The sequence below is a fragment of the Xenia sp. Carnegie-2017 genome, unplaced genomic scaffold (genome assembly GCF_021976095.1).
Source record: "Xenia sp. Carnegie-2017 unplaced genomic scaffold, XeniaSp_v1 HiC_scaffold_24, whole genome shotgun sequence".
Lineage (NCBI taxonomy): Eukaryota > Metazoa > Cnidaria > Anthozoa > Malacalcyonacea > Xeniidae > Xenia > Xenia sp. Carnegie-2017.
Window position 1 is genome coordinate 18,092,834 of NW_025813487.1, and position 27,999 is coordinate 18,120,832.

At 34.7% G+C, this 27,999-nt stretch overlaps 2 protein-coding genes and 2 long non-coding RNA genes across 4 annotated transcripts; 2 read left to right on the top strand and 2 right to left on the bottom strand.

Moving 5' to 3' along the window:
* Positions 1-136: 136 nt before the first annotated feature.
* Positions 137-19,197, bottom strand: LOC124450749. The gene is made up of 5 exons (XR_006950194.1): positions 19,032-19,197; positions 18,802-18,879; positions 11,771-11,813; positions 1,255-1,332; positions 137-194 (listed from the first exon to the last, which is right to left on the bottom strand). It is a non-coding gene; the product is annotated as an uncharacterized LOC124450749 (long non-coding RNA).
* On the top strand, positions 8,527-11,549 carry LOC124450744 (mothers against decapentaplegic homolog 6-like). Its single transcript, XM_047001385.1, has 4 exons — positions 8,527-9,046; positions 9,138-9,188; positions 9,390-9,446; positions 10,499-11,549. The coding sequence occupies exons 1-4, from the start codon at positions 8,650-8,652 to the stop codon at positions 11,047-11,049; spliced, it is 1,056 nt and encodes a 351-aa protein (XP_046857341.1). The 5' UTR covers positions 8,527-8,649; the 3' UTR covers positions 11,050-11,549.
* On the top strand, positions 14,016-20,024 carry LOC124450748. Its single transcript, XR_006950193.1, has 3 exons — positions 14,016-15,174; positions 19,688-19,718; positions 19,801-20,024. It is a non-coding gene; the product is annotated as an uncharacterized LOC124450748 (long non-coding RNA).
* Positions 20,025-20,659: 635 nt separating this feature from the next.
* Positions 20,660-27,955, bottom strand: LOC124450739 (trifunctional enzyme subunit beta, mitochondrial-like). The gene is made up of 18 exons (XM_047001379.1): positions 27,775-27,955; positions 25,918-25,971; positions 25,768-25,840; positions 25,497-25,573; positions 25,304-25,371; positions 24,732-24,819; positions 24,465-24,652; positions 24,332-24,387; positions 23,566-23,602; positions 23,453-23,500; positions 23,311-23,350; positions 22,977-23,101; positions 22,790-22,869; positions 22,618-22,665; positions 22,320-22,407; positions 21,706-21,780; positions 21,195-21,359; positions 20,660-20,803 (listed from the first exon to the last, which is right to left on the bottom strand). Exons 1-18 carry the CDS (start codon positions 27,860-27,862, stop codon positions 20,768-20,770), a joined length of 1,434 nt encoding a protein of 477 aa, XP_046857335.1. The 5' UTR covers positions 27,863-27,955; the 3' UTR covers positions 20,660-20,767.
* Between the last annotated feature and the right edge of the window lie 44 nt (positions 27,956-27,999).

Genomic DNA, 27,999 nt, shown 5'->3' on the forward strand with positions numbered 1-27,999 from the left:
TATGGTTGTATGGTCATAAGGTCGATTGGTTGCAGCAGGAACAATGGCTGTGCGGTCACAATTAACTGCTGAAAGCGCGGAGATTTTCTCACTTCGTTGAGCCTGGATATGGAGATTGGCTTTTACTTCATTTTAGTTTGTCTCAATTTGCTCTTATTTACGTTTAGCACAATAAAAGATTGGAATTGTCATTTCTACATCAAGAAAAGATGATTTCTAAATCATCACAATGCACGGTCAAATATAAACGTCATATTTTTCAGTAAAGCTCACTTATATTTGTTAAAACGTTCATCGAGATATTTCGCTCTCATCACATAAAAACATTGGTCATATGGTTGTATGGTCATAAGGTCGATTGACGCACGAGATGAATAAGATTCGGAGCATTTTAAGTTTTAGTCGCGGGAAAAATGCTTATTTGTTCATATTATTTCAATTTACTTGATAACAAGGGTAAAGATATCTCCTGTTTTGGTATTTGGCCAAAAAACACACACACAGAGAATGTAGCTTGTAGGAGACACCTTTCAAATTTGAAAAGTACGTTAAAATCTAAGCAAAACTAAAGGTGTGTTATTGTCGGGTCGAACAAACGAGCGGCTTACACGTAGTTTCCGCAGGTAATTAATGAGCGCAATGCATGCTGGTGGTTTTCCTGCCCCATTTAACCACCAAGACTCATACACGTTGTTACAAAACATCCGTAAGTCAAAAATGGTAGAAAAACTTGTGAAGAAAACCGGGAAGGGTGTTGGTAAGACCGCGGGACGCCACGCCTATGCTATGGTGGCAGACATGATCTATGGTGTCCTGGCATGTTTGCATTCCATCTTAATGAGTGGAAACATACAAAATTGATAAAATATCTTGTCAACAAAGCAGTGCACTTGACATACTGGAGTGCAACACAAAATGTATGAATTGAGTTAAGGATAAGACATTAGAATGTGATCTAACAATATCGATGCCAGGCGGTACCAAGAATAGCAACACAAAGAAAAAAGTTTATTCTCAAATAAGTGTAATGTTAGAGTTGATCCAGTTTATGACAATGTGTGAGCATTGCGAGGAACAAATGGCGGCTTTCTGGCGCGAACTTTGTACAGCGCGTTTACGTTATTTAAGGTTTTGTATGTTTCGAATCAATCGATAAATTTTTTGCAGGCGGAATCAATCAGTTGATGATGTCATATTTATCTCGAAGCAAAGCCATACAACAACTTTATCCCAACACATAGTTACACAACTTACGTGTATTTTCCTTGGTTGTCCTTCCTCCTAAGTAGTTGTAGAGTTTCTTCAAGGATATTACCTCTTTGTTTTCCCGTTCTAAAATATAAGAAGAGTAAAGTATTTTAATTCATTTATTTCACCGACTAGCCTGTTTTAAAAACGATCGAAATTCCCATGATTAAAATCCAGATAAAATTTTTCAGTAAAATGATCAGGAATGTCGGACAAATGTGATAAGCGCTAACAACTTATGTTATCGATCGAGTTCAATGATAAACTTCATTTCGGTAAAATAATCATCTCGGAATCATTATGACGAGTTTTATTGCCTGCTTGATAAAAAGTTAGTATCAAAAGAGAAGTTTAATGCTGGATTGCGCATTGTAAATTGTCTTGAAGCGTTGCTGCAAAAATAATATAGCGGCTTGATCATTTCAAGGTGCATTCAAGAGGCATATTCAATCGGAACTATAACCTATGCTGCAACTCAATTGTTGGACAAGTTGCATTATGTAACAGCACCATTTAGCATACTTATATGACTAACTAATTCACTCATTTCCTACCATATATGATAGATACACTCAAATGCGATAAAAAGTGGCATTTGCAAACTAGCATACACGTTTTCCAGTCCTGATGTAAATAATATTTCAATGATCAAGATCGACTTTCGAGATCGTGGGCAGAATACCCAATTAGGTATTTTGCCTTAAAGTAAACTGATTTGAGCAGAAGAAGCGCTTGATTGAAAAGCCAATTTGACGCCGATTGCTTAATCAAAGTCCTCGTTTGTTAATGGGCGTGCCTACATGGCAGCAATTGTTCCCTCTCCTTTACTTCATGTAATCTTCAGTAACAATAGATAGAATGAAACTATGAATTGAATACAAATGCCATTCAAAGGGTGGCTGGGTTTTATTTCCCTTCGTCATAAAGATTTCTGCATTCAAATAGCTAAAACAGTTATTTGAAAAATCTACCCATCTTTCGTGAGGAATTTAAAGATTTTCAAACTTGAATCTGATATACGGTGACCTTAGTGAGATACACAAGGTCATGTGCTCACGACTCAAAGACACCTGATGTAATCACTCAAGTAGGAATTTAAACTTCGTACGAATCTAGTTGATGAAAAACATCAGACATTCGCTTCATTCCATATCGTACCAAATGATGTAATCAGAGATCTTTGCCCCGGCGTGTTGGGTACTCCATGATGTTAAATTAATTTTGGAAGGAAAAATATGTTTTCTGAAATGTTCTCATTGAAACAATGAGATTTTTGTGATGTCTAGGATTCGAAAAAGTCAACGATAAAGTCAAGAGTGGTTTACGAGATGGAGATTCGAGGCATATTGCTCGACGAAAACATGTTACACTTTTAGTGTGAACTGTAACACAGACAACACGTACAACATTACATCGCAGAAGTACCTGGTCTAATATTTTATTTAAGCTTGAAAAACCTGGAAAACACCCAACAAAATAATCTGTTTTTTTGTTGAGAATTTACAATACTCAAGCATTGCATAATATTAACTTAAGCAAGTGAGATTTAGATTAACTTGACTGGATATGCATTATTTCTAGAAAGAAATACGTCTTTTTTTTTCTCGCAGAGTAGAAGGAGAAATAACCTTTATAGTTGAAACTTTTTTCTTATGAAGAATGACAAAAAAAAAAAATAACGATCTAGATCTTGATAACTTCAGTCTAGATTGTAAAATCTTTATAGAAGATTCATGATCGTCACAATTACCGAATAAATTGAATAAATTGAATAAATTACTTAATAAATTCTCGAGGTGCTAGGAATCATAGACACTGATCAATCGTCAAATTCTCGGGTGAAATTTTTCACAGCAGAACATAAACGTTATTTTATACATTGTCCTTGAACTGTTTGCGTAAAAGACAGGTTTATAAGACAAATTTATCTATGTTTTGACGATAAAGAAGGGGAATTTGTCAAGACTGAGATTAATATTTAGATATAAGTTGTAAGAAGCTGTCTAGCCTCGTCGTATTTGCTAAACAGTAAATATCTTACAGACCAAAATATTTCATGAGTCAAAATGAATGTTTTAAAAACAATGTTTCACTTTACAGGTTTGTAAATGTAGATCGTCCAGGTTGGTATAGTCCTGAGAAGGACTGTTTTTGTTGTTGTTGACTGACGTTTCGACAACCTTAGCGGTTGTCATCTTCAGAGTCAAAAAGTTCACTTTGCTATCATTTATAAATCACACTTTAACATCTATAATTTGTGAAAGCGATGTTGAAGGGAGACGAAAACATATTTAATATAGAAAAATTATGACATCAAAAGATCAATCTTATTTTTCATAACTGAACTGTGAAAGTAACTAAATTCCCACAAATGCATCAGGGTGAAAGAATAAAACTCCTCCTAGTCTTTTTTTCGCAAATTTTGCACTTAAAAAACTCCACAAAATAATCCTCAGAGTATAAGTGACGTACGAAAGATAATGGAGCACTTAGGCATATTTGGTGTGGTGTGCTTTTGTTTACTATTGTCATGGTTTCAACGGTTTTAACATCATTTTTAACCCTATATTGCATTTGTCTGCATTTTTACGTATGTTGAATAAATTAACCAGTTTCCAAACAATGACACTTTAGTATAGATCTTGTATGTGTGTATCTGTGTGACTAGTATCTGTTTGAATCATTAGTATCTTGAAGCAACCTACCAAACACACTTTATATAGGTGCTACATCGTTCTTCAATCAACCCTACCAAACGAGAAAATGACACTTTAGTATATGTGTTTATATCTTGTATGTGTGTATCTGTGTGTAACTAGTATCTGTTTGAATCATTAGTATCTTGAAGCAACCCTACCAAACGAGGAAATGACACTTTAGTATATGTGTGTATATCTTGTATGTGTGTATCTGTGTGTAACTAGTATCTGTTTGAATCATTAGTATCTTGAAGCAACCCTACCAAACGAGGAAATGACACTTTAGTATATGTGTGTATATCTTGTATGTGTGTATCTGTGTGTAACTAGTATCTGTTTGAATCATTAGTATCTTGAAGCAACCCTACCAAACAAGGAAATGACACTTTAGTATATGTGTGTATATCTTGTATGTGTGTATCTGTGTGTAACTAGTATCTGTTTGAATCATTAGTATCTTGAACCAACCCTACCAAACGAGAAAATGACACTTTAGTATATATGTTTATATCTTGTATGTGTGTAGAGTGACAGTATAGGGAATATACAGTAGATCCACTTCACTATGCAACTGGCTGCTGTATATTTAATTAGATTACTGGCTGCGGTTTGCCATTTCATCATTCCTATTGGTCAGAAATTGCAATTGACTGGCTGCCACCATGGTTATCACATGCGCAATGAGATATGCGTGGCACAAGAAAATTCAATGGAGTGGCTCTACTGTATGTTCTCTATACTGTGTGTCTGTGTGTAACTAGTATCTGTTTCCATCATTAGTATTCTGAATCCAACCCCTATCAAACGAGAAAATCACACTTCTGTATCCATATGTGTGTTCGTGCATCATAATATTGATTGTTTTGTACACTTCCACTGCATTGCAAACTGACCAATCTTCAATTTGTTATAAATTATATGCTACGCGAGAGCTGAGTTTACAAGAGAGGTACGTTCAAAGATTTTTCTTGCAGAGGCTCATTCAGTTTCACATATATTAAGCTCTACAGTATGGAAGACATGTTCAGCTCTACAGTATGAAAGACATGTTCAGCTCTACAGTATGAAAGACATGTTCAGCTCCAAAGTATGAAAGACATGTCCAGCTCTACATCATGAAAGACATGTTCAGCTCCAAAGTATGAAAGACATGTTCAGCTCTACAGTATGGAAGACATGTTCAGCTCTACAGTATGGAAGACATGTTCAGCTCTACAGTATGGAAGACATGTTCAGCTCTACAGTATGAAAGACATGTTCAGCTCTACAGTATGGAAGACATGTTCAACTTTACAGCATGAAAGACATGTTCAGCTCTACAGTATGGAAGACATGTTCAGCTCTACAGTATGAAAGACATGTTCAGCTCTACAGTATGGAAGACATGTTCAGCTCTACAGTATGAAAGACATGTTCAGCTCTACAGTATGGAAGACATGTTCAACTCTACATTATGGAAGACATGTTCAGCTCTACAGTATGAAAGACATGTTCAGCTCTACAGTATGAAAGACATGTTCAACTCTACAGTATGGAAGACATGTTCAGCTCTACAGTATGGAAGACATGTTCAACTCTACATTATGGAAGACATGTTCAGCTCTACAGTATGAAAGACATGTTCAGCTCTACAGTATGAAAGACATGTTCAGCTCTACAGCATGAAAGACATGTTCAGCTCTACAGTATGGAAGACATGTTCAACTCTACAGTATGGAAGACATGTTCAACTCTACAGTATGGAAGACATGTTCAGCTCTACAGTATGAAAGACATGTTCAACTCTACAGTATGGAAGACATGTTCAGCTCTACAGCATGAAAGACATGTTCAGCTCTACAGCATGAAAGACATGTTCAACTCTACAGTATGGAAGAGTTGTAAGGCTTCAACAAAATGTAATGCCCTCAAACCTCAACAGCATGGAAGGTACGGGAAATTTCATAGAATTGCTGAGTAACTCTACATTATGAAAAATGTTGAACTAAACAGCATTAGATTAAACAAAAACGTCCACTAGCCTATATTAGAAAAAAGTTAAAAATTGATCTTGGATCCTGGATAGCAGATTACAGATTACGGATCACATGATTCAGATTCAGGGTTACATACTCTTGCTTGAGGATTCCAAACGGTATATGTAATTTAAAGATAGTAAAAGCCAATACGTTTTCTACGCTGATTTTACGAAATTCGCAATGTGAATTATTTTGATATAGAAGTGAAATATTGTCAGCATCGTGATGCGCTTACGAAAATTCATAATGTAAAATAACATTGTAACATTATTACACCCCATAACAAATCAATTATACAACCATATGACCGATTATTTTATGAGATGAGAGCGAAATATCTCGATGAACTTTTTAACAAATGTATGTGAATTTTACTAAAAAATATGACGTTTATATTTGAGAGTGCATTGCGATGATTTAAAAATCCTCTTTTCTTGATGCAGAAATGACAATTCCAATAAAATTATTTTCCTACAACTCAACGAAGCACATGAAAGAAATAATAAATACGACTAAATCAAGACCACGCTCAAGACCTTCGACTTTTACCTCTGACATAAACAAGACGTAATAACGACGACCTCTTGTGTTGCGCACATTGATTACAAGGTTACACAACCATTAGTTCGCAATAATGATGTAATTATTTCGCATGGTGATTAAGGCTTTTGGCAGTCAACAACATACTTGTCATGGTTATAAGTGAAATATTAGAAATCTATTAGCATTCCTCGAGGCATAAACATAAACTGAATTCACACAATGACATGGGCATCGAAAGAAGAAAGAACAGATCTTCTTAGATACGAAGATAAACATAATGACATCGAGTATGCTTGAAGTAAAAGGCTTCTGACCTTCATAGTAATAATCGATCCATACTAGTCGGCTGTTTTGAAACAGACTATCAAATAGATCAACAGTACGGTCATAATCATTAAGTCAAACGTGCGATGCATGTCTAAAATCGACGGGGAGTTCAAAGTTACCGCAGTCTGTAGCTGGTTAACAACAGCATAATGACGTTATGCACGTATTGTAGAAAGATTGGAGACATGTGTTGAACAACTTAATATTCAATACAATCACAAAGCCATCTTTCATTCAAATACAAGCAATATATTTAGTCACATGAAGAGTGCGTAAACAATAGGATTAAACGAAAATACAAGATGAAAGACCAACATTACAACAAACTCCAAAAAAAGCATGTTATTTTTCCCTTCGTTTTGTAACAAAGCACACAATCTATTCATCTCAAGTGTTGGGAATTTTTGTCAAAAAAACAAGGTAGATGTTGACGAAGCAAATATGAAAGGGGAATTTAAGCTCACTTGACCCTTTGATTGGAGCCCTTAGTTGTATGTAGTTATTGATGGAAAAAATAACAATGCCTAGGATAAGGAGGATGATGGTCGGTTTAGCCGTGCTAATTGTCAAGCTGAAATGACGAAATAGAAACACAATTGCTTCTATCCGGCCTTCACGCTTTCACATTTAATTTGCCAAACTGAATAAAAAATTGAACAGAACATGTGCGAGCAATGACATTATCAAGAAAACGATATAGAATTACTCTGCCAACAAAGACGTCGATCAGGCATCTTTCAACTGACGCGCATTCTCTGAAATATGTGCGTCACTTAATCATCTCAAAATAAGAGGTAAAGCAGAAGGGTTGAATGAAATACTGGCCACCCCGAAGAATAAACGGTTTCTTCGTTTTGTGCTGATAATAAAGCGTTAAACCTTCGGTCGAGTTGTAAAATGACACAAATAGGTTCATAAAAGGAAGCTTCCCGACAAAATATGCATTCACTCCTTTCACTTTATCAATTCAATAAAATCAGCATTATGAAAGTGAATATTTAACTAACACAGAAAGAAAAGAAAACTGACGATTTTTACCAAAGAAAGAGAGATAAGTAGGTTTTCATTCAAGAGTAGCTCTAGTCATCGTCATTGGTACAGCTGCCAATTTTTTAACTTTATGAATTTTCTACAAATTAAAATATAATCGATTGTTGGTCAACGTAGACAAAACAGGCTGACGCTACGAGTAATATACACAAGAGTGAAAAATTGCCAAGATGTCAACGAAATAGAATTTGTTTGCGGCTTAATTTAATCTAAATGTCGCGACTTGCATGCGCGACATTACAATCTCCATTCAATGCACATTGTAATCATCTAAGACAAAAATTAATCTCTTTTATACATGCGTCTAAACACGCCACTGCTGTAAACGTGACATCCTTCTATGAGGAAAAAAGACCAATAACAAAATAGGAACACTTCAAGCGAATTCCGTTTGAACAATAATAGACCGTCTCTGTGTGTTTTCTTAATGGAGGCCCACATACAAAACATACTCATTATCGTTTATAAAAATCCTTTGATCAATCCAACGCAATAACGAAATGTTTTCGTCTCGATGCTATTCAAATAGATGAAGCACCCCGCTGATCTGTCTAGACAGTCATGTGACGAAGAACAACCAATCATGGAAAGGCATATTAAATATATTCCAATCAGGCAACTATGATAACAGGGAAGCGAGTATTTTATTTAATTTCATACTAGAGTCTAGACAACCGAGCTGGCGAAGTACTGCGTGTGTATACACTCTGTAAGGTTTCGCTTTAACGATACTTTTCATAACCATTCTATCGTTGTTTGTGTTCATGTTCACATTACAGCGAGTATATTGGGTTGAGAAAATCTGGAGATCGCGTAAAGTCTGTAGAGGAGATCAAATAACTGCGAAAGCTTTTGGATTTTTTAAGAAATCCGTTCATAGTTTCCTTGCGAGCTTAGTTTTAAACTCGTTGCGCTTATTTGCACGAGTCATCCGCAAGAAAGCGTCAAACGTTTGCCTCGTTCTGGACGAGAAAAATTGCTGTAAAACTAGCATACTAAAGAAACAATATTTCGTCTCGCGGATCTGGCGTTGGCCTGACATAAAGGACGACACAGTGTTGAAACAAACTGAAGACAGCAGTAGCATTGAGGAGGCAACTGGCGGTATGGCCGACTGTTTGTGTGTGAATCCATTTCATTTCACTAAGATCAGAGAGCGAGGTGAGTTCAACAGCTCAATAATACACATGTACGCTTTGTTCATAAGCAACCAAACAAAAGCGTTAACCTTGTAACATGTTTCCTACTACAGAAATACCATACCAAGATTTCGGGACGAAGAGAAGAACATTCGAAGACTCCGGTAAGATATTACACACGCGATTAACCAGTGAACGATTTACCCTTTATGAGGGCCAAGGCGACGACACTCTCGCGACGGAAATAATAAAATGTTTACAAATTTGCATTTGTAAGAAGGCTTAGTTTGAAAAATTGAACCCCCGATATTTTAACCACGAGTGAAGTACGATATACTTAGCATTTCTAATGTTCATTCCCACAGGTCTATCGTGTGGAACGATCATGACTGATTGCGACGAAAAGCGTACACATTGTGAAGGTGAGCTTTTAAACGAGGTTTTGCTTATTGCTAGCTATCTCCAGTGATTACAAAAAAGCATTTCCGAAGTAGATTTTCCACCGGCAGCAACCGTTGACCGGATTTGTCTGAGCACCAAACTTTTTGTCATTTATAGTAAATACGCAAATAGTAGTATGAAATGCTAAAGAATCTTCGACATTTTAGCACAGCTTCGGTCTCTCCATGATGTTATTGTTGTTCCCGTGGACTATTCCTAGTTATGTATATATGATTTGGGTCAGGCCTAAGGGACGATGGCATAAGAACGCCATTACCTCAATGACATGAGACTTAAGGAAAAAACATCTGGGCGAAGGGAGAACGATGGTATATTGCTGCGAATATTGGCATGTCTGAGCGTGAAATATTGAAACAAAGTGAGAATAGCTTTTAATGTCTGACATTGGAGAACCTAAGCAATGAATGTAAAGTGACAACAAAGCATAATAGCACATGTTCAGTTTACAGTCGTCGATGTTTTACGGTCATCTTCTCCGGTTGAAGTTCTTTGAATTAAAACGGAAAAGTGAAATGTGCTTGTTTCTACGTAACAGCTCATTTCACAGCCAAAATAGTTTTTATTTTTATGAATTTTCCATTGACGAACGAGTTACGGGTGCAAACTTGCGGTCAAGTTCAACGGACGTCCTTAGGAATTTAAAAAAAAACCATTCACTCCAGTGAATGGGTTCAAATCCTTAATAGTTAGTTAAGACATTGTACGAAGTTCACGAAAACATTCTCCAAAGTGTTTATGTTGAAATCCGAAGCGAAACACAAACGACGTGTCTGCGTAAAGAAAGAAGGCCGATTATTTTGGGTAATTTCATGTCTGACACGGAGTACGTAATTTCCTTTGTGAAGAAAGTCGTTAGTCTCAGTCTGAAAGCTTTAAATGAGATTGTAGGTCGGATTTATGCCACAACATACACGCGCAACGAAATATAACAACATTCCGTGGGACGCGCAAACCATGTTATATCAAAGTTTGCGTTTATTCTCTAAGCTAAAATCTTTACGTTTCTTTACAGTTTCAGTGAGTAAACGTCGTGAAACGAAAAAAACTAAACCATGGTTGACTGTCGCGTATTGGGAAAAACACGAGAGAGTCGGACGCATGTATCACGGTTTCGAGAATTCCATAAACATTTACGAAAGAAAATCGAAAAACAACAGACTTGGGTTATGTCTAAGAGATGTCGATCGATCCAATGTAATTAACGAAAACACAAAAGCTGTACTTAAACATATTGGTGATGGTATACAAGTGAGCCTGGAGGATGGAGATATTTGGGTTTATAATAAATCAGAATCGCCAGTCTTTCTCAACGGTGAATTATTACAGACACTACGAAACACAGATAAGCCAAGGATTGAGAAATTGCCTGCAGGCTATTGCATTAAGGTTCACAACAACAAAAACTTTCCAACGCGAGATGATGAGACATTGAATGATCAAAAATACGAAGAACATTGTCTACGTGTAAGTTTTGTCAAAGGATTCGGTTGTGGTTATAAACGACAAACGATAATGAACTGTCCATGTTGGATCGAGTTGTTTTTCACTCTTCCAAAATCATAGAAGTCGATATCGTTGATTGTTAAATGATGGATGATGGATTTTTGGCGGAGCGCGCCATACGAAAATGTTGGGACACAATGAACACGTCAAATTATGAATCACAATGAATAATGGAAAGGAATATTTGAAAAAGCATGGATTTGCGTCCGAAGAATTCGTCAACAGACGGTCTTCATTACAATCAAGTATAAATAGAGTTTTGTGACCGCAGATATGTAATGTATGCAGCACAAGTATGTCGTCTTATATTACCACAAGATGCCTCGACATCTTTTTCACTTTGGGAGTAAGGACACGAGTTGTGGTCGAAACTCGCAATGGACTTAATTGCAAAGCTTAATGTCCGCGCTGTTTAAGATAAGATAGTATCTTTTGGTGGCGACTGTCGGCGATATCTGCAGTCCTCGCCTTTTCTTTACCCCAGTATATATGTTGTACAAAATTTACGGTTTAAAAACCAGAGAATGTTGAAATTCATAAATAAAGCATTGCGAACTAAATATAATTCTCGCCTTTTTATCCATGTATATCTCAAATTTGTAAGATCCGGACAGCAGAATACGCTAACACATGTTTTTTGGGTTATTTCGAACACAATCCCGCATTTAAGCAAATAACAAACCCTTGTCTCGGTGGGGGTACGCTATGCAAGCTCTAGGACCATGTTTTATTTGAATTTAATCGAAATTTGCCAAAGACACGAACATGCAAATGTATTTACCTCAAAGAAGGGAGAAGTGGTAGATGAACTGGAACTGCATGAACTAAATAGGACAAGAAAATAAATGGTTAAAAATAAAGCCACGATAAAAAGACCTCAAAGACTTTCACGGTCAATAAGTTGTTCTATTTTAGGATCAAATGCATAAGAGATCATAGTGCATATAATCTCTACGAGTTAGACAAAATTAACTTGAAAATCCATGCAAATCCGAGAAACAAGTTAATCGGGGGGTATAAGATAAAAACTCAAGATTCCACAGTAACATAAGAGCGTTTGCCGCGGGGTAATTTACAGACATTATCTGATATTGACATACATTTATAGTGCTTACGTTAAGGGCAACTGCTTAATCTACGTGTTAATGGCAGTGCTGCTAGAACATTCACGCAATACATATGAACGTCCCATACATGAGAATATTTATAGTCTTTCAACAGCAGTCATAAGACTTGAGTCAATTTTAAACGCGTGAAATCTTTCTTTCCGTAAAGCGTTCGGTTTTACGTCATGCGCCCATGGATCATAGAAATGCTTTGTTTCGATTCAAGTGTCGCATTTAAAACATGTCTCGGGGGTAGTAAAAGCGTTTTCAACGTCGGAAATAAGACATTGTAGGATGTACACAAAGAATGCACTAGCTGTTATGAAATTAATCTTAGATATAAGAAGGAAAGTTTTCAATAACTGCGTATGTAGTTGTATATATTGTTTGGGGCAAATTGAAACGAAAGCAAATCGAGCGCTATTTAGTCTATGGAATGCTAATCACGTTTCATTAGATTCGATGGGAGGAAATATGTCCAAGATGACAGTACTAACGAATTTAATTTAAAATTTGATTATTTTTCAACATTTCAGTTTTGCATTGTTGGCAAGTAGTAGAAGTATTTTTATGCTGATGATCATATAGAACAATGAATTGTCATGTTCTAGACAAAATATTATTAATATTTCTTGACAATGCATTACGGGTATTTGGACTGACGTTTTTAATATAACAAGTACACGACAATGTTGCATCGGAAAAGGGTGTTTTTTTTCATTCGATTACATCACCAAGATTTTTTCATAAGGGGAAAATAAGAGAATAACAAGATTAGGATGGTTGGAGTTGTCGGTTCGTACACAAATATAACAGTGCAATTATGATGGCCAGTCAATAAATTAAGACAAGGTGGAAAAAAATTAATTGAAATTTCAAGTCAAAACAAGCGAAGAAAGAGCAGACAATGTTTACACAAGCGCTTCCAGTCAAGGTTATTGAGAGCGCTTTAGCAACGTTTTTATATGCCATATAAATCGTCGTCACGCGGCTATTTTTATTAGCTGTTGCCTAGGTCCCCGGAAGAAAAAGCTAAAGGCTTTAGATAGTACATACAGGTGTGATGATATTTTCACAATTGAAATAGAATAATAGGCTTAGTTGGCTACACTTTTAAACAAAATTCCACTTCCCGCAGAAAATATTTCGAGTCTTCGGTGACGACAACAAGTCTTGGTAATTAACAGTGACTGCAGTAAATACATGCGATAAAATTGGATAAACTTTTTTTTTACCATCGGAAGTTCAATGTGTTCGAAAGAAAATAACAGCTTTTATTATAAATTCTTTGCAAGGTGCGCGCGTCTTGGTCATGGTAAATGAAAGAACAAAAATAAAAACGCCACTAACAGGTTTAAAATATGAACAAAAAACAATAGAGTGATACATTTGCTTTCGTACATAAGTGCTTTGTATAATGTTAAAAAAAATAATAAAACTAGACACCGCCACAACAATTGCGACATCTGGTGCTTTCTCTTTTGTACGTTTTCCATTAAGATAACTAATGTCTATGTTTACACACGCTGGTCAGCGAATGTGTATACATATCTGACTTTAATAAGTTAGACTATCAGAACAAATACTAACGTGAATGTACGATGTTAAACAATGGCAAAATGCAATTATTTACATGATACCAATCGCAAAGATAAAACAGAGTAGATCGTAAGCGGTCAGGAAGCAAAAACAGACATCTCCATATAAAAGTGCTATATCAACTACACATTGAAGTCTCCCCGCGACCACATGTGCATAAATTAAGGGGATTGAAATAATTTTCCAACACCACCATAAATAGTCCCTTGAACGAAAAAAAAAAACAGAGGAAATCTCAATGAACGCTACAGGCTTAATACCATTGCGGGAAATCTATCGAGACACCTCAACTCGGTGATGGAAAAAATTCGCGCACGACAGATCAACAACTAACTATATTGAAAGAACAACAAGGGCAATAAATGCCTTTTTAGTGACTCAGCTAAAATACGCATGTCGAAGGGATCCCCACCATGCAGTCAGGAATAAGCCAAATTTTATAAAAAACTATCCCATTTCTCGTTGAAATATCATCAACGAGATTATGGTATCAGACACAACGATGCATTTAATGACATCATTGATCATGACATAATGTAAAACCTATGGATCTTTTGTTTTAACATAAGCACTATTTTAAACATTTCAATAATTTTAAGCTTTTAATTGTACGGCTACAAAAGCGTGTTACGAAATGCCAGCCATAAGGTTTAAGACGAAATTAGTTTTTCCGAGGCTTGCCACGAAAGATTTCGCAACATGCTACGGACAAAATATGAAACAATCCCTGGAACAATGATTGATCATCGGGAGGAAAGCCAGCAAGACACCAGCGGGAATATGACAATGTGACTAAGATATGAACGATGACAATGTTTTTATAGCAATGTGATTTTGATATGACGAAAGTATATTTGTGTCTTACATAGATCTTCTACCCCACCCATGGAAGCAATTTTAATAACAATACGTCTGAAACTAAGTCAATAATTACGTCTGTGTGCAGAGAATATAGGGCGCAATTCCATTGTGGCAACAGGATCGTATCTTCAAGCAAGCACGAAATCTTACAGTTGTTTGAAATAAGCCAATTTACGAATATACGAATAGTCCATACAACACTTTATAAACATATAAAAAAACATGAAACATGTCCGATGCTTTTCACTTAAAGTAAACATCGTTGTCAAAGAGGAAGATAGACGAACAATATGAAAATGTCAGCAACTATATTTTTGCAAAAAACTCTTGGTGATTTAAAGTTCAACATAGAAACAATGACGATCCTTTTACATTTTGTGCTAAATAAAAATCACTCCCGCAGAGCCGTTCAACTTTTGCCTTCGTCAACAAGTCGATACAACTGTCGACATTTTTTCCACATTTTTCAGCGCTCGTTCGTCTATCAGCGACATTTCATAGCGAAATACGCGCGCGCTGCCCCACGTACAGAAAATCAACAACGAAATCATCAAAACTTAATTAAGGCCGAATGTTTCTATCCAAGTTGGGCAATGCAGTGAACGTATGTCAACAAGAGGTATGTAAACGTCTATCGCACTGCATGAATCAAGAGAAAAAAAAAGCAATACAAAATAGGGCAACCTGTGGCAGTCAAGACATAAAAACAATACCTGAAAATTGCTATTGAAATAATGAATCTACGATCCAATTTTTTGAATAAAAGTACTGCTATAAATTCACGAAATTCAAATAAAGAGATACGCGCGAAGCTAGTGTAGAAACCGAGAATTCAACACAATGACTTATAGTTATGTCTCTAAGGTATCTTTACTCTGACTAATTTAACGATGAATCGAATAAGAATGCTCATTCAAATACAATATACGGATCACATGTAAAAGAAATTTCCGTGTTTTTATAAATGCGATTGATTGTTATATATGAACCAAGGTAGGTCATTGTCTAGACACGATTTCAATGCAATAAAGCACGCGGCAGGTGGAAATACTTGCAGACTGACTATTTATAGTAATAGTTTTCAAACGCAAGGCAACACAATTTCTTTTCATGATAAAATTTACTTCGACATTATGAGGAACACGAACATTAATTCGTAGACAGAATGCATCGTCTTTCATATAACATTCTTCTATTTCGTTAAAACTTCTTTGATGCAACTTACGTCATATTTCTCAGTAATGACACATCATTTAGTGTGGGGAGAATATGTTATTTAATTCAGGTGAATAAATGTTTTCATAAATATGATCAGGTTTATTTTCAAAGCAAGATTAAGGATTCGTCTAAATATGCTAAAACTTATGCAATAATTGCTGCGATATACGGTTAAAATGAACAAGACAACAGGTTCAGGTTGATCGCAATTAATATAAAGTAGCGTTGTCGTTTAAGATGGCTCAACTGAAGCAAAGCAAATCCTTAAACTTGTTTTAGGCAATAATCCTTTCATTATAGAATCATTGGAGTACGAAAGAGCGACTTCAATTAGGAAGCTATATAAAGGTTCTAATTGCAAATTAGAATTTGTTCGAATGAAAAGTAAAAATTTCCTTCGAAGGCCACGTCACATAAAAATTATAACTGCTACGTGTTGGCCTCTATTGCTCTACATACATTGAGATGACAGTTATAGCTTAGATTTTATATGAAAGAGAAAGAACACAAGTCTGATTAATTGAAGCGAAGTCGAAATGGACAGAACTGATGAATCAAATACTTATACTTCTTTTCACAAGCATCTTCAGTATTTATGAACAGCACGAAAAGGAAGACGAACACAACTACGATAGAAAGTGAAATGCATTTTACATGCCTCAATGATTGTACATAGCTAAGAGGCTTCAAACATCTTATCATCTATGTTTTAGTTTCATAAACACACACACGAGTGCCATGAGTTACAGACATGCATATAAAAGTTTAATTTCTCATTATGGCAGTTCCACAAACGTACCCCCTACAAATGACAAGCTGTCAAGAAACACAAATTTCATTTTTCAATCGGTTGGAAGCAAATTATTCTAAGTTATCTTGTAAAATTCATCGCATCCATTGAATGTGTGATAACTCTGGCGCATTTATCGTGGCGTGTGTTTCACGGTAAATAGCATCAAAATATAATATTTATTAAAACCTCATTGGTTAAACGGTTGAAATGATAAACAATATGAAATGGCAATATGAAAAATCCATTAAAACAACTCGTTTCTCAAGATGTCTCGAAACATTTACCGTTTGCGTCGCAAACAATACTTCAAAACGCTAGAATTTTCAACAAAACGAACTTTCATGGTCAAACGTTCATAGAGTTTTCGTGAACAGTTTCATTGATGGAAGAAAAACATTTTAGGCCACAATACTCTATGAGTAACTATGAATAGATTTCTTTATTTGTGTAGTTCAAAAAATTTCGTCGTGGCAGATAATAAATGTCCACCTATTGAGGTAGATATCTCCCAAGAAGTGACTAAATTCTTATCAATATAACTGCATCCAACAGCGTGTAATAATATAAGTTACCATGTGATAAAAATCTGAAGACAAAATAACATTAACCACACGTAGTGATATATTTGCATTCAAATTATGTATGTTAAATTCCAGCTACGATTTATAATAAAAATTGGCACAATCGACAAATTGTGGGAGATTGTAGTGTCTACAAGTACCACGCTTTTGTATCCTACTGCGATCCCCTAAGTCGATAATCAATCCATTAAATCAACAAGAAACTGAATGCAGGTGAATTATGTACAGGGTCGAGCTTTTGGAGCTTCGTCAAAACTTACGGTCGTTGTACATGCACAGCAAATCTACTTTATATCGTATTCCTTAACTCACAAAGCACACGGTATGACGTAAATAGAACGCATGATCAACTGGCAAGCTTTTTACATATGGTAAACTGCGTCATTGCGACATATAGATAGATAAAATAAAGGTATGCCAAGGAACTCCGGGGTAATTAAATAATTATCTAATGCCCGTCAGCACTGTCGTGAAGTATTTGTCTCACAAAACAACTGAAGAAGTTAAAGTTTTTTAAAACGTATTTCTACGCGAGAGAAAAAGACTGTATAAATAAATTATGAGTTACTCTCTTAAAAAAGAATATCGCACGTTTCGAAGACAAAACATAAGTGTGAAAATAACCTGCACACAAGAACACCAGTAATGCAATTCCTTCAGCGACAAATTACTAAATTATTTACACAGCCTGCACGCATGCATGTCAAATTTCACTTTTTGTTTTAAAATACGTAAATGCTTCGGAAAAAAAATATAACGCGCGTTTTTCGAACATAAAGCAGGCATCATAATAATTAACTATATTATTTAAGTAAATATCAAAGCTTCCTTCATACTTTAAAATCGTTTGTGTGTCATTAAAATAACAACTGTTTATTAACCGCTTTACTCCTTGTATGTTTAGGGAATATCGTTGTTATACTACATGCTATATAACTATAAATTAAGAATAGAAAACCTTGATGCTGTATAAATTGCCCATCATATTCTCGTTTTATTGGTAATGATCAACCTTCTCCTCAAACTAGTGGATATTTGTAGATGAAATACAATTATAAATGTTAGAATGTCGTTATAAAACAAATATGTTCGATCAATAGCTACGTGTTTACTCCGAAAGCCTCAGTATTACGTCAAAGATTTCATCCCTGCAATTCGTAATAACAAAATGAAAAAATAATGCAATGATGAACAGGAAGATCTTAAAGTATAAAACGTCGAAGTTGAATAAATTTTACGACTTATTTCATTTGACTTACGCAATTTCTTACAAAAAGAAGATATTTTTATCTTTCGATGGAAAGTCATCAGACAGGAAAATAACACAGCAGTAATGATCAAAGAGAGACATAAAAAGTGTTTTCTCTAAAAACAATTCCGAGCACCTTAACCTTGCTCTTCCCCCTTAAATAACTACACAAAAAATGGTTGAACAAAACAAGGCTATATTTTGTTTAGAAGCAACAACTAAAGCGATGGAAATTTCAACAATTTCAAAAATGCATGACTTTAGCAATTCCGTCATGACAAAACGAAAGTCAATGAAGCTTGCTATCACATACACTAGGACACACGGCAATTTAGGAAGATGATTATAGACAAAGATAAAAATTCTTTGCGTGTATTATTGATCAGTATAAAGATATATACATACTAGACAATGGTTTATCCCACATGCTTTCATCACGTGGAGCTTAAGTGCTTCATCATACTTCAGGTTTTATTCTTGTGGCTAATAATATAAAAGAAAATAGCTAGAATAATGTCAGAAATAGTTCGCATTTTATCGTTTGGTAAGGTGTTTCAATAAAGGTCTGACAATAACGCCCTGAATCTGTGATGAGTGCTACTTTTGCTGATATTATTACGATAAAGTTTTCATACCCCACAGGTTGTGAAAGCTCTTTGAAAAACACCATTCAAAATGCTCTTTCTATTTCAACTTCCGGTCTTTTTCATACAACGAGCGTAAAGAATTCCTTACGAAGGACAAATTAGCTACTAACAAATCTTGGCGAGAAATTGAACGTATTTATTCTGCAGTGTAATGCTTATTTTTTTTTTGTATTGGAACAGATTTGAATAACAGGTTAAAAAAACGTAACACATTCATAAAAATAGCTACAAACTCAACATAATTACCAAAGGATAATCTGTGAATAAAAAAACGCACAACATTAGGCCAAAAATAATCAAACGTTTAAAGTAATGTTCAACTTTCGCTTTAGGAAGATTAAGAAAACGTTATTTACCAGACAGCATTGAATAATGTGTAAATTATTTGCCATCAGTTCAAATATTGAATCGAAACTCAGACACAAATATTTACTTTGTTAATACTTGCAAATTAAAGTATACAGACAGATACTGGGGGGTTTTATTTGAACAATAAATGATCTTTTGGCAAACTATAACTAATTTCACAGATATTTTTCATGGATTGTAATGGATCCCTGGTGAACTCTGATAAAAATAAACTTTATGATCTTCTACTAAAAACAAGATCATTAACACAAAACGTTTATTTTAATTATTCTCAGGTGAGGCAAAGACCAACAGACCTTGTGACAGGTAGGCAATCCGTCATTTGTAATAAGAGATTTGTTTTCAGAAGTCTGTCATATATTAATTTAAAATTAAGCTGTCATTGCAGAAATCATACAAAGAAGGTTGCTGAAAGCTATTGTTCCTAAGAATATGCTGACAACATTTAAATTTGTCTTTGCCAACATTATGATCATGAAATATTCACGTGATTTCAACGGTTGACACTCCATGTCAAATATCCAGACAGTGTGAACAATTGACCAATAATTATATCACAATTTTAAAAAAATATGTCTAGCCAATAAATCATCTACTCTCAAAGAGTCTTTATACGACATGTATCCTTTACTCAAATATAGTCATTACTAGCCGCACATTAAAGATTTGTTGCGACAGTTTTTCCTGTCTTGTAAAAGCCGGGATAATTACATCCTTTATTCAGACGCCATAAGACATAATGCAGAGATTAGTAATTTAGTCAGTAAAGAGCGGCAGCTACAGAACAATTTTCGTCGTTTTAACTTGAATAAACAACTGAAATAAGATTAAAGCGTTACGGACACTGCTCACATTCGGCAAATACCTATTTCATACTTTGCAAACGTTATTTTATTAACATTTCATTTAACTTACCCATTTATTAAACAAGCAGATAACTTTGTACATCAAAAAATTGTATAATAACTTCGGAAAGATGATTTTTGTTTGACATTTTGTATTTGAAGTTTACGAAGCCTCGTGTTCAAAGAAATTTTACTTTCCTAGATTGTAATGCGCATGCACAAATCATGCAACGGTTTTCACGGGTGAGACACTCGTGGGTCTGGGTACTAGATTCCAGTTGTTTTCGAAAGAGGGGGCAATCCAAGTCCAACCGGGGGTGGGGAAAAACAAAAAAATCAATAATATTCACAACCGTTTTCAAAAAGGAAATTCGACAACATAAACCAACGACAGAGCCGAAATTATGCAAGAATGGGTTTCATTTTTTTACATAATACAATTTAATGCTATTGTATAAAATTGCCAAAAGGACATAAATTCTCGTAATGGTTAAAACAGAATCTTTAAATTTAAGATGGGTATCGCTCCACGATCATACCATGTCCCTGAAAAGAAAAAGGATCAACGATGGATATAGATGGTGCACGATGAGCAACACTTGATAAATGGCCGAACGATTGATATAGATAATGTATAATGATGGATTTAAACATGAAGGGCGCAATGATTGCTGCAGATAATGCACGATGAGAGCAAGGATGGATAGATTTTTAAAAAAGAAAAAAAGAAAATTCATAAAGCAACGAAAGAAGTCAAAAATGTACAAATAAAGTTCTTAGTACATATAAAAATCTAGGAAAAGTCATTCAAATCGTCAAAAAAACAAGATTTTTTTCAATAAAGCACACAGTAAAACATCAGTCAAAAAATACTTTTCCTGAGTACACTCTTTAATCATTATGAAAAGATATTAAATATTTCCATGTAGTGACTCACCAGTCCACCTGCAGCACAAGCAGCAACTAAAGCATACTTTCCATCTTCATTAATGAGTCTGTTAGCAGCAGCAGTAACAAGACGTACACCAGTGGCGCCAAAAGGATGACCAATAGATAATGAACCACCCCAGGTGTTTAACTTCTCCATCGGTATGGCACCAACCTTAAACGTTAACATTAAGAATGTTTATATAAAGTAAATGGTTTGAGCCCGGGAGTATCGTTACATGTTTGTGGATGTAGATCGTCCATGTTTGTAGAGTCCCGAGAAGGACTGTTCGTGTTGATGAAGACTGACGTTTGGACATCCTTAGAGGTAGTCATCTTCAGAGTCAAGGTTACTGCAAGGTTGTCGAAACGTCAGTCAACATCAACAACAACAGTCCTTCTCAGAACACTACTAAACTGGACGATCAACATCCACAAACATGGATGTTTATATGAACCAATAATTTGATGCAAACGAGGCAACCCTGTTCATAAATAGTTTAGGTCTTCAATGCATGTACCTTTTCTTTTCTGCCAATGTAATTTTGTCCAAACCAATCTGAGTCCATTGCTTTAAGGTTGGACAAAACTTGACCCTAAAGAAGATGGGACCACTGATAAGATGATGGAAAATAATTGTAATTTAAAATCTGCTTCCATTCTGCTTCCATGAAAAAACTGCTTCCATTCTGTTAATGTGATTAAATGAGAAAAAACAAAAACAAATACAACGATGAAAGATTTTCCATTTATTAAAATAACCAACAGAATCTTTCAGCTCAATAAAGTCAATAAACATACTAACCCTAACCCTAACCCTAAGCCTAATCCTAACCCAACAGAATCTTTCAGCTCAATAAAGTCTATAAACATCCTAACCCTTATCCTAACCCAACAGAATCTTTCAGCTCAATAAAGTCTATAAACATACTAAAATATCGAGAACGAATATGAGATGTAGAATAAGACTATTAAAGTTATACGAAAGAAAGGGCCCATACATATATATAGGCCACAACTTGTTAAATAGTTTTGCAGTCTATAATTACTTCTTTACTTATTTTAGTTCATTCAAATTTACAGTTAACTACTATTTCTTTATACTAATTTCACAAATAAAACAGAAAAAACTTACAGCGAATGCCTCATGATATTCAAAGACATCAACATCCTTGATCTTAAGGGATGCTTTCTCTAAAACCTTGGGTGTAGCATAAGCTGGTCTAGAAGGATGAAAGACACCCCACGTACGTATCCAAAAATAACGTATGAATTCATAAAAAGAATGGTTGATGCTGAAGATGAGTACCACAAAGGATGTTGAAACGTCAGTCAACATCAAAATCAACAGTCCTTTTAAGGACTCTACCAACAAGGAGGATCTAGTTATAATTATTTATTATCAATAAGAAACAGCATGCAATATAACATACCCCAGTAAAAGCTGATCTTTGGGATCTTGTGATACATAAGCATACTCTCTATGATATAAGCAACACATAAACTTGTTAATGTTGTCATAGATTACTTCAAATCATCGTTTAATTAAAAGATACAATCTATATGTGACCAAAAATCTACCTTATCGTATGACAAGATACTTACCTGAGGTAAGCTTTAGGTTTCAGTCCCATTGCAAGAGCTTTCTCCTCGGTCATAATAAGACAGGCAGATGCACCGTCAGTCTGATGACATAAAAACACACCATGTCAAATGATGAGATAATGTTCGTTAATCTCATGAAAAACGTTTTCGTTGTGGTTAATATAAGGCAATACGTGTATAAACCAACCAGAAATGACGCATTTGCAGCAGTAACTGTTCCATAAGGACGAACGAAAGCTGGACGTAATTTCGACATTTTTTCCAAGGTTGATACGCGAACACCGTTGTCTTTATTCACTATCAATGGCTTTCCTGAATACAGCAGATAACTATTCAACAATTCAAACCTTTATTTTTTGAAGTAATCAAAACATCTTCAATAGATATTGGACAAACTTCATTATTACATTTGCTGAAAATATTAGCTTGGAAAGGATAGGTAGTTACAGTAAAAAATCTGTTTTTATTTAGTTATATTTGATAGACGGGTTTGAAAAAGCTTATTCCTACGTATACAATACCTGGCACTTTATATTCAAGTAAATCGGTAAGCTTGCCCTCCTGCAGAGAAAAGGATCGTCGTTGAAGTTTCACAAGAGTGATCTTACGGAGCTATCGTCAGCAACAATAATCCGTTAAAGTATAGCAGTCAGTTTAAAGTACCTTGGTAGCCTGGTCTGCCAAAGTATGAGATCGTAATGCAAACTCATCCTGAATGAAATAACTTAATGAATAAAGTGATTTGAACACAGCAATCTGTCATTTTAATTTCCCACCTGTTCTCGTCGTGAAATACCAAACGCTGCACAAAGCCTAACAAAGCATAGATTTAGTTTATCAACAACTGATCGTAATAAATTAAATGGTTTGAACCCGAGAGTATCGTTACATGTTTGTAAATGTCGAGAGTGAAGATGACTCTGAAGATGACTACCGCTAAGGTTGTCGAAACGTCAGTCAACAACAACAAAAACAGTCCTTCTCAGGACTATACCAACATGGACGATCGACATTTACAAACATGTAACGATACTCCCGGGTTCAAACCATTTACTTCAACAACAACTATTGGTCCAAATCGTAAACAACCATATTGTTAAGATCGAGATGAAAACAATGTATTTATAGTAGTTTCTGTTATCACAAGCAAAAGACAACAATTAATAAAATATAAGGGACAACAAAGTATACATACGAGTATATGTGATCATAAACAAAGGACAAAAACGTGTACATACCAGTATATGTGATCATAAACAAGGGATAACAACGTATACATACGAGTATATGTGATCATAAACAAGGGATAACAACGTATACATACGAGTATATGTGATCATAAACAAGGGATAACAACGTATACATACGAGTATATGTGATCATAAACAAGGGATAACAACGTATACATACGAGTATATGTGATCATAAACAAAGGACAAAAACTCATACATACCAGTATATGTATATGATCACAAACAAAGGATAACCATGTATAAACGAGTACACATCACTACAAATAAAGAACAACGTATAAAGTTTTACCTGTCGCCACTGTGTCCCATAGTTTCATTTGTAGAAAATTCTGCAACAGCGGGTAGCTAAAGCACAAATAAACAAACTGTCCTTCGCAACTTCACATATGAAAGAGAAAAGCAGATAACGTTTATTGTCTTACTTCCGGTGCAAAATGTTTTGGTCTGATTGAAGATAACAAACCCAATCGAGCTCCCAATGTCTTTGCTTTATTCAACGACAACAATATTTTACGAAGACCTCGATTTAGTCGGATAGGTACATCAGACATTGTCTCAACACCACCAGCAATGACGGCATCTGCGCCACCACTCGCCACCAAACCCAATGCTTTATTATAAGTAAGAAAGTGAAGATTTCACATAAAACATGTCGTGTTGAAAACTGTTTATTTCGTTCGAAGGTCTACCTGATGTGATGGATTGGTTGGATGAAATACAGGCCATTGTAACTGTATGAGCGGGAATTTTGTGTGAGAATCCTGCACCAAGAGCAGCCTGAAAAATTGAACGCACGGACAATTGAACGAATCTATGTAACTTCTTCCGAAAAACGATATATCTTTATTTTAGGAGTTACAAAACGAAATTTAGTTGCTTGACACAATGAAGACTAAGATGATTTCATGTTATACACAACACACACCTCTCTTGCAACATTATATTTTATGTTATACACAACACAAACCTCTCTTGCAACATTATATTTTATGTTATACACAACACAAACCTCTCTTGCAACATTATATTTTATGTTATACACAACACAAACCTCTCTTGCAACATTATATTTTATGTTATACACAACACAAACCTCTCTTGCAACATTATATTTTATGTTATACACAACACAAACCTCTCTTGCAACATTATATTTTATGTTATACACAACACAAACCTCTCTTGCAACATTATATTTTATGTTATACACAACACAAACCTCTCTTGCAACATTATATTTTATGTTATACACAACACAAACCTCTCTTGCAACATTACTTGTCTTCACTTCTTGAATGACCGTTCCAAAGACAATATAATCGACAACATCTGTAAAGAATAAAAATCATTTACAATTTCTTACATGTAGATTGCTTTCCATCATAACAAGTTTATACAAGATGGGAGATTTCAAGTATAAAGAACGAAGATTTTATCATTGGTCAATCACTGACCTTTCGGACATCCTGTTCTTTTCAAAAGTCCTTGTAAGGCACCTCGTGCCAAATCGTGAGCCATAATGTCTTTGTAACTGAAGAATATTTAAAAATTAGAAATGAATTTAAGACTAGATATCAACAGAAAGAGTATGAAGAAACGCTGATAAATGTCTTTAAGAAAGTCAAACTTAAAATTAATCATAAAAACTATTGATATGACGGAAAACATCACTAAATTTTTTCAAAAAATGACAAAAATCTTTCAATTTTCCATTATGCAACTTACTCAGATCCAGAAACCAAGAACGGAGTACGTACTCCGTCCACTAATACAATATTTTTCCCTTTAGCTTTCGCTCCTGACAAACAATTCATCAAAACATCGTTATCATCAAAATAAGATTATTGACGAAAATCATTCAATAATCATGTGTACCTTTACATCCAACAGCATCGTTTGCTCGAGATGATGAAAAATTTCTACTGAAAACTAAAAAATATACAAGTGTTTCAAGATTTTGATGTTGCAAGGAAGGGAATCGTTCAATTTGACATGATTGGTAGTCAACTACCTTTTTTAATTGATTTCAATTTGATTACCTTCATTTGTTAGAAAGTCCCTAAGTTGTTTTTTGACTATTTTTAGTCGTAATGAAATGACAAATTTGAAGAGCGATTATTTAAGGATGAATTTAACGTTAATTATAATGAAATAAAAAAAATCGCGTTAAAGGTACAACTATCAGGAAAACCCAAGGATTTTACAGTAACAACACTTGGTATCTTGTAATTTTATATAAATAGTGAAAATGCAAAAGTACTTTAATGTAGTGACATACAAACTTACTAAATATGTAGCTGTACAATATTCTTAGAATTTGAATTTTACGTTAAGTTTCTAATCATAAATAAAAATCCTTATTTCTATTCAATGTCTTTCTGGTCAGCAGTAATGGAGAATTGTCCAATATAATCCTTCCCTTATTGAAAATTGGTATAACTCATTGTGGAAGTAAAGTCACAACTAACACTGACTGCAGTTACTCTGGAATGAAAGTCACAACTAATATTGAGTGCAGTTACTCTGGAATGAAAGTCACAACTAACGCTGACTGTAGTTACTCAGGAATGAAAGTCACAACTAACACTGACTGTAGTTACCCCGGAATGAAAGTCACAACTAACACTGACTGTAGTTACTCTGGAATGAAAGTCACAACTAACACTGACTGTAGTTACTCTGGAATGAAAGTCACAACTAACACTGACTGTAGTTACTCTGGAATGAAAGTCACAACTAACACTGACTGTAGTTACTCTGGAATGAAAGTCACAACTAACCCTGATTGTAGTTACTCTGGAATGATATGTAGTGTTGTTACAATAGTCTAGTAAGAAAAAGAAAGTTTATCTATAAAACTGTTCACTTCATCTAATCTAATGATCACCAATTGGTTAGACAACCATACATAATACATTCATATTCACAAATACAGGTGCTTTGCTGGTATCATTAATTCCAAGAAATATAATATTCTATTCAAATAAAAACCATTCTAGCAATGAAGAAAAAACATGCTGTAAAAACAAATGCATTAACTTTCAACTCACAACATTTAAGTCATGACTGAGATATGTATTTTTGTTTTCTATTTCTTCATTACAGTGGGTTATAGTTTTAATGAAGAAAGCAAGCTTTTATGAATGTGATTGGTACATCATTAATGTTTCAATACTCGCATGGGAAAAATGAAAAAGAAAAGATGTCTAAAACAGGATTGTGTCAATATTGACAATAACCAAATACAACGTAAGAGTTTGAGAGATGTAAAGATACACTGAATATGTGTGGCCTTCATACAAGATTTAGCAGGACAAAAAATGAAGATGCTTATAAATACTTGAAACTTTGTGCTAACAAAAAGGAGCAGCCATTCACAATTATCAATGATATTAAATCAATCGGCACCCAAAATGTTGAACAAAACATTCACAAAATGAATTTAAAGGGTCAAAATTATCATTAATAATCGTTAATACAATTGTTCAAATTCAGCTCATACCACCATAGTGGATTTTATAGCAAGTATAGACATTTTGATAGCAATTTTAAACTCTTAGTTTATAACATTTGCTGTGCTCTCCATACAGCAATTACAAGATTGAACTTTGAACTCTTGATAGCAGAAATTTCATAATTTTTTCCATCAAAATTATTTTCATCAAAAATAGACTAGAAGACTTCCTATCAAATAAATGAAAACACCGACTTGTAAATAATAAGTGCACTCACCAACATTGGTTTCGTACGACGTAGTCTTATGTAAAAACCTTCGGAAAATTAATCTTTGAGATTTTACGACTTGCAGAAACGACGCCATATTGCCACGATTCGTTGATTATTTTACATACATCAAAAAGACATCTTGGCTTATGACGTCACTACTTACAAAATGTTGTCTGATGAATATGATTGATAGATTGATGTTTACATAGACGTAACTTCGAGCTAAATTAC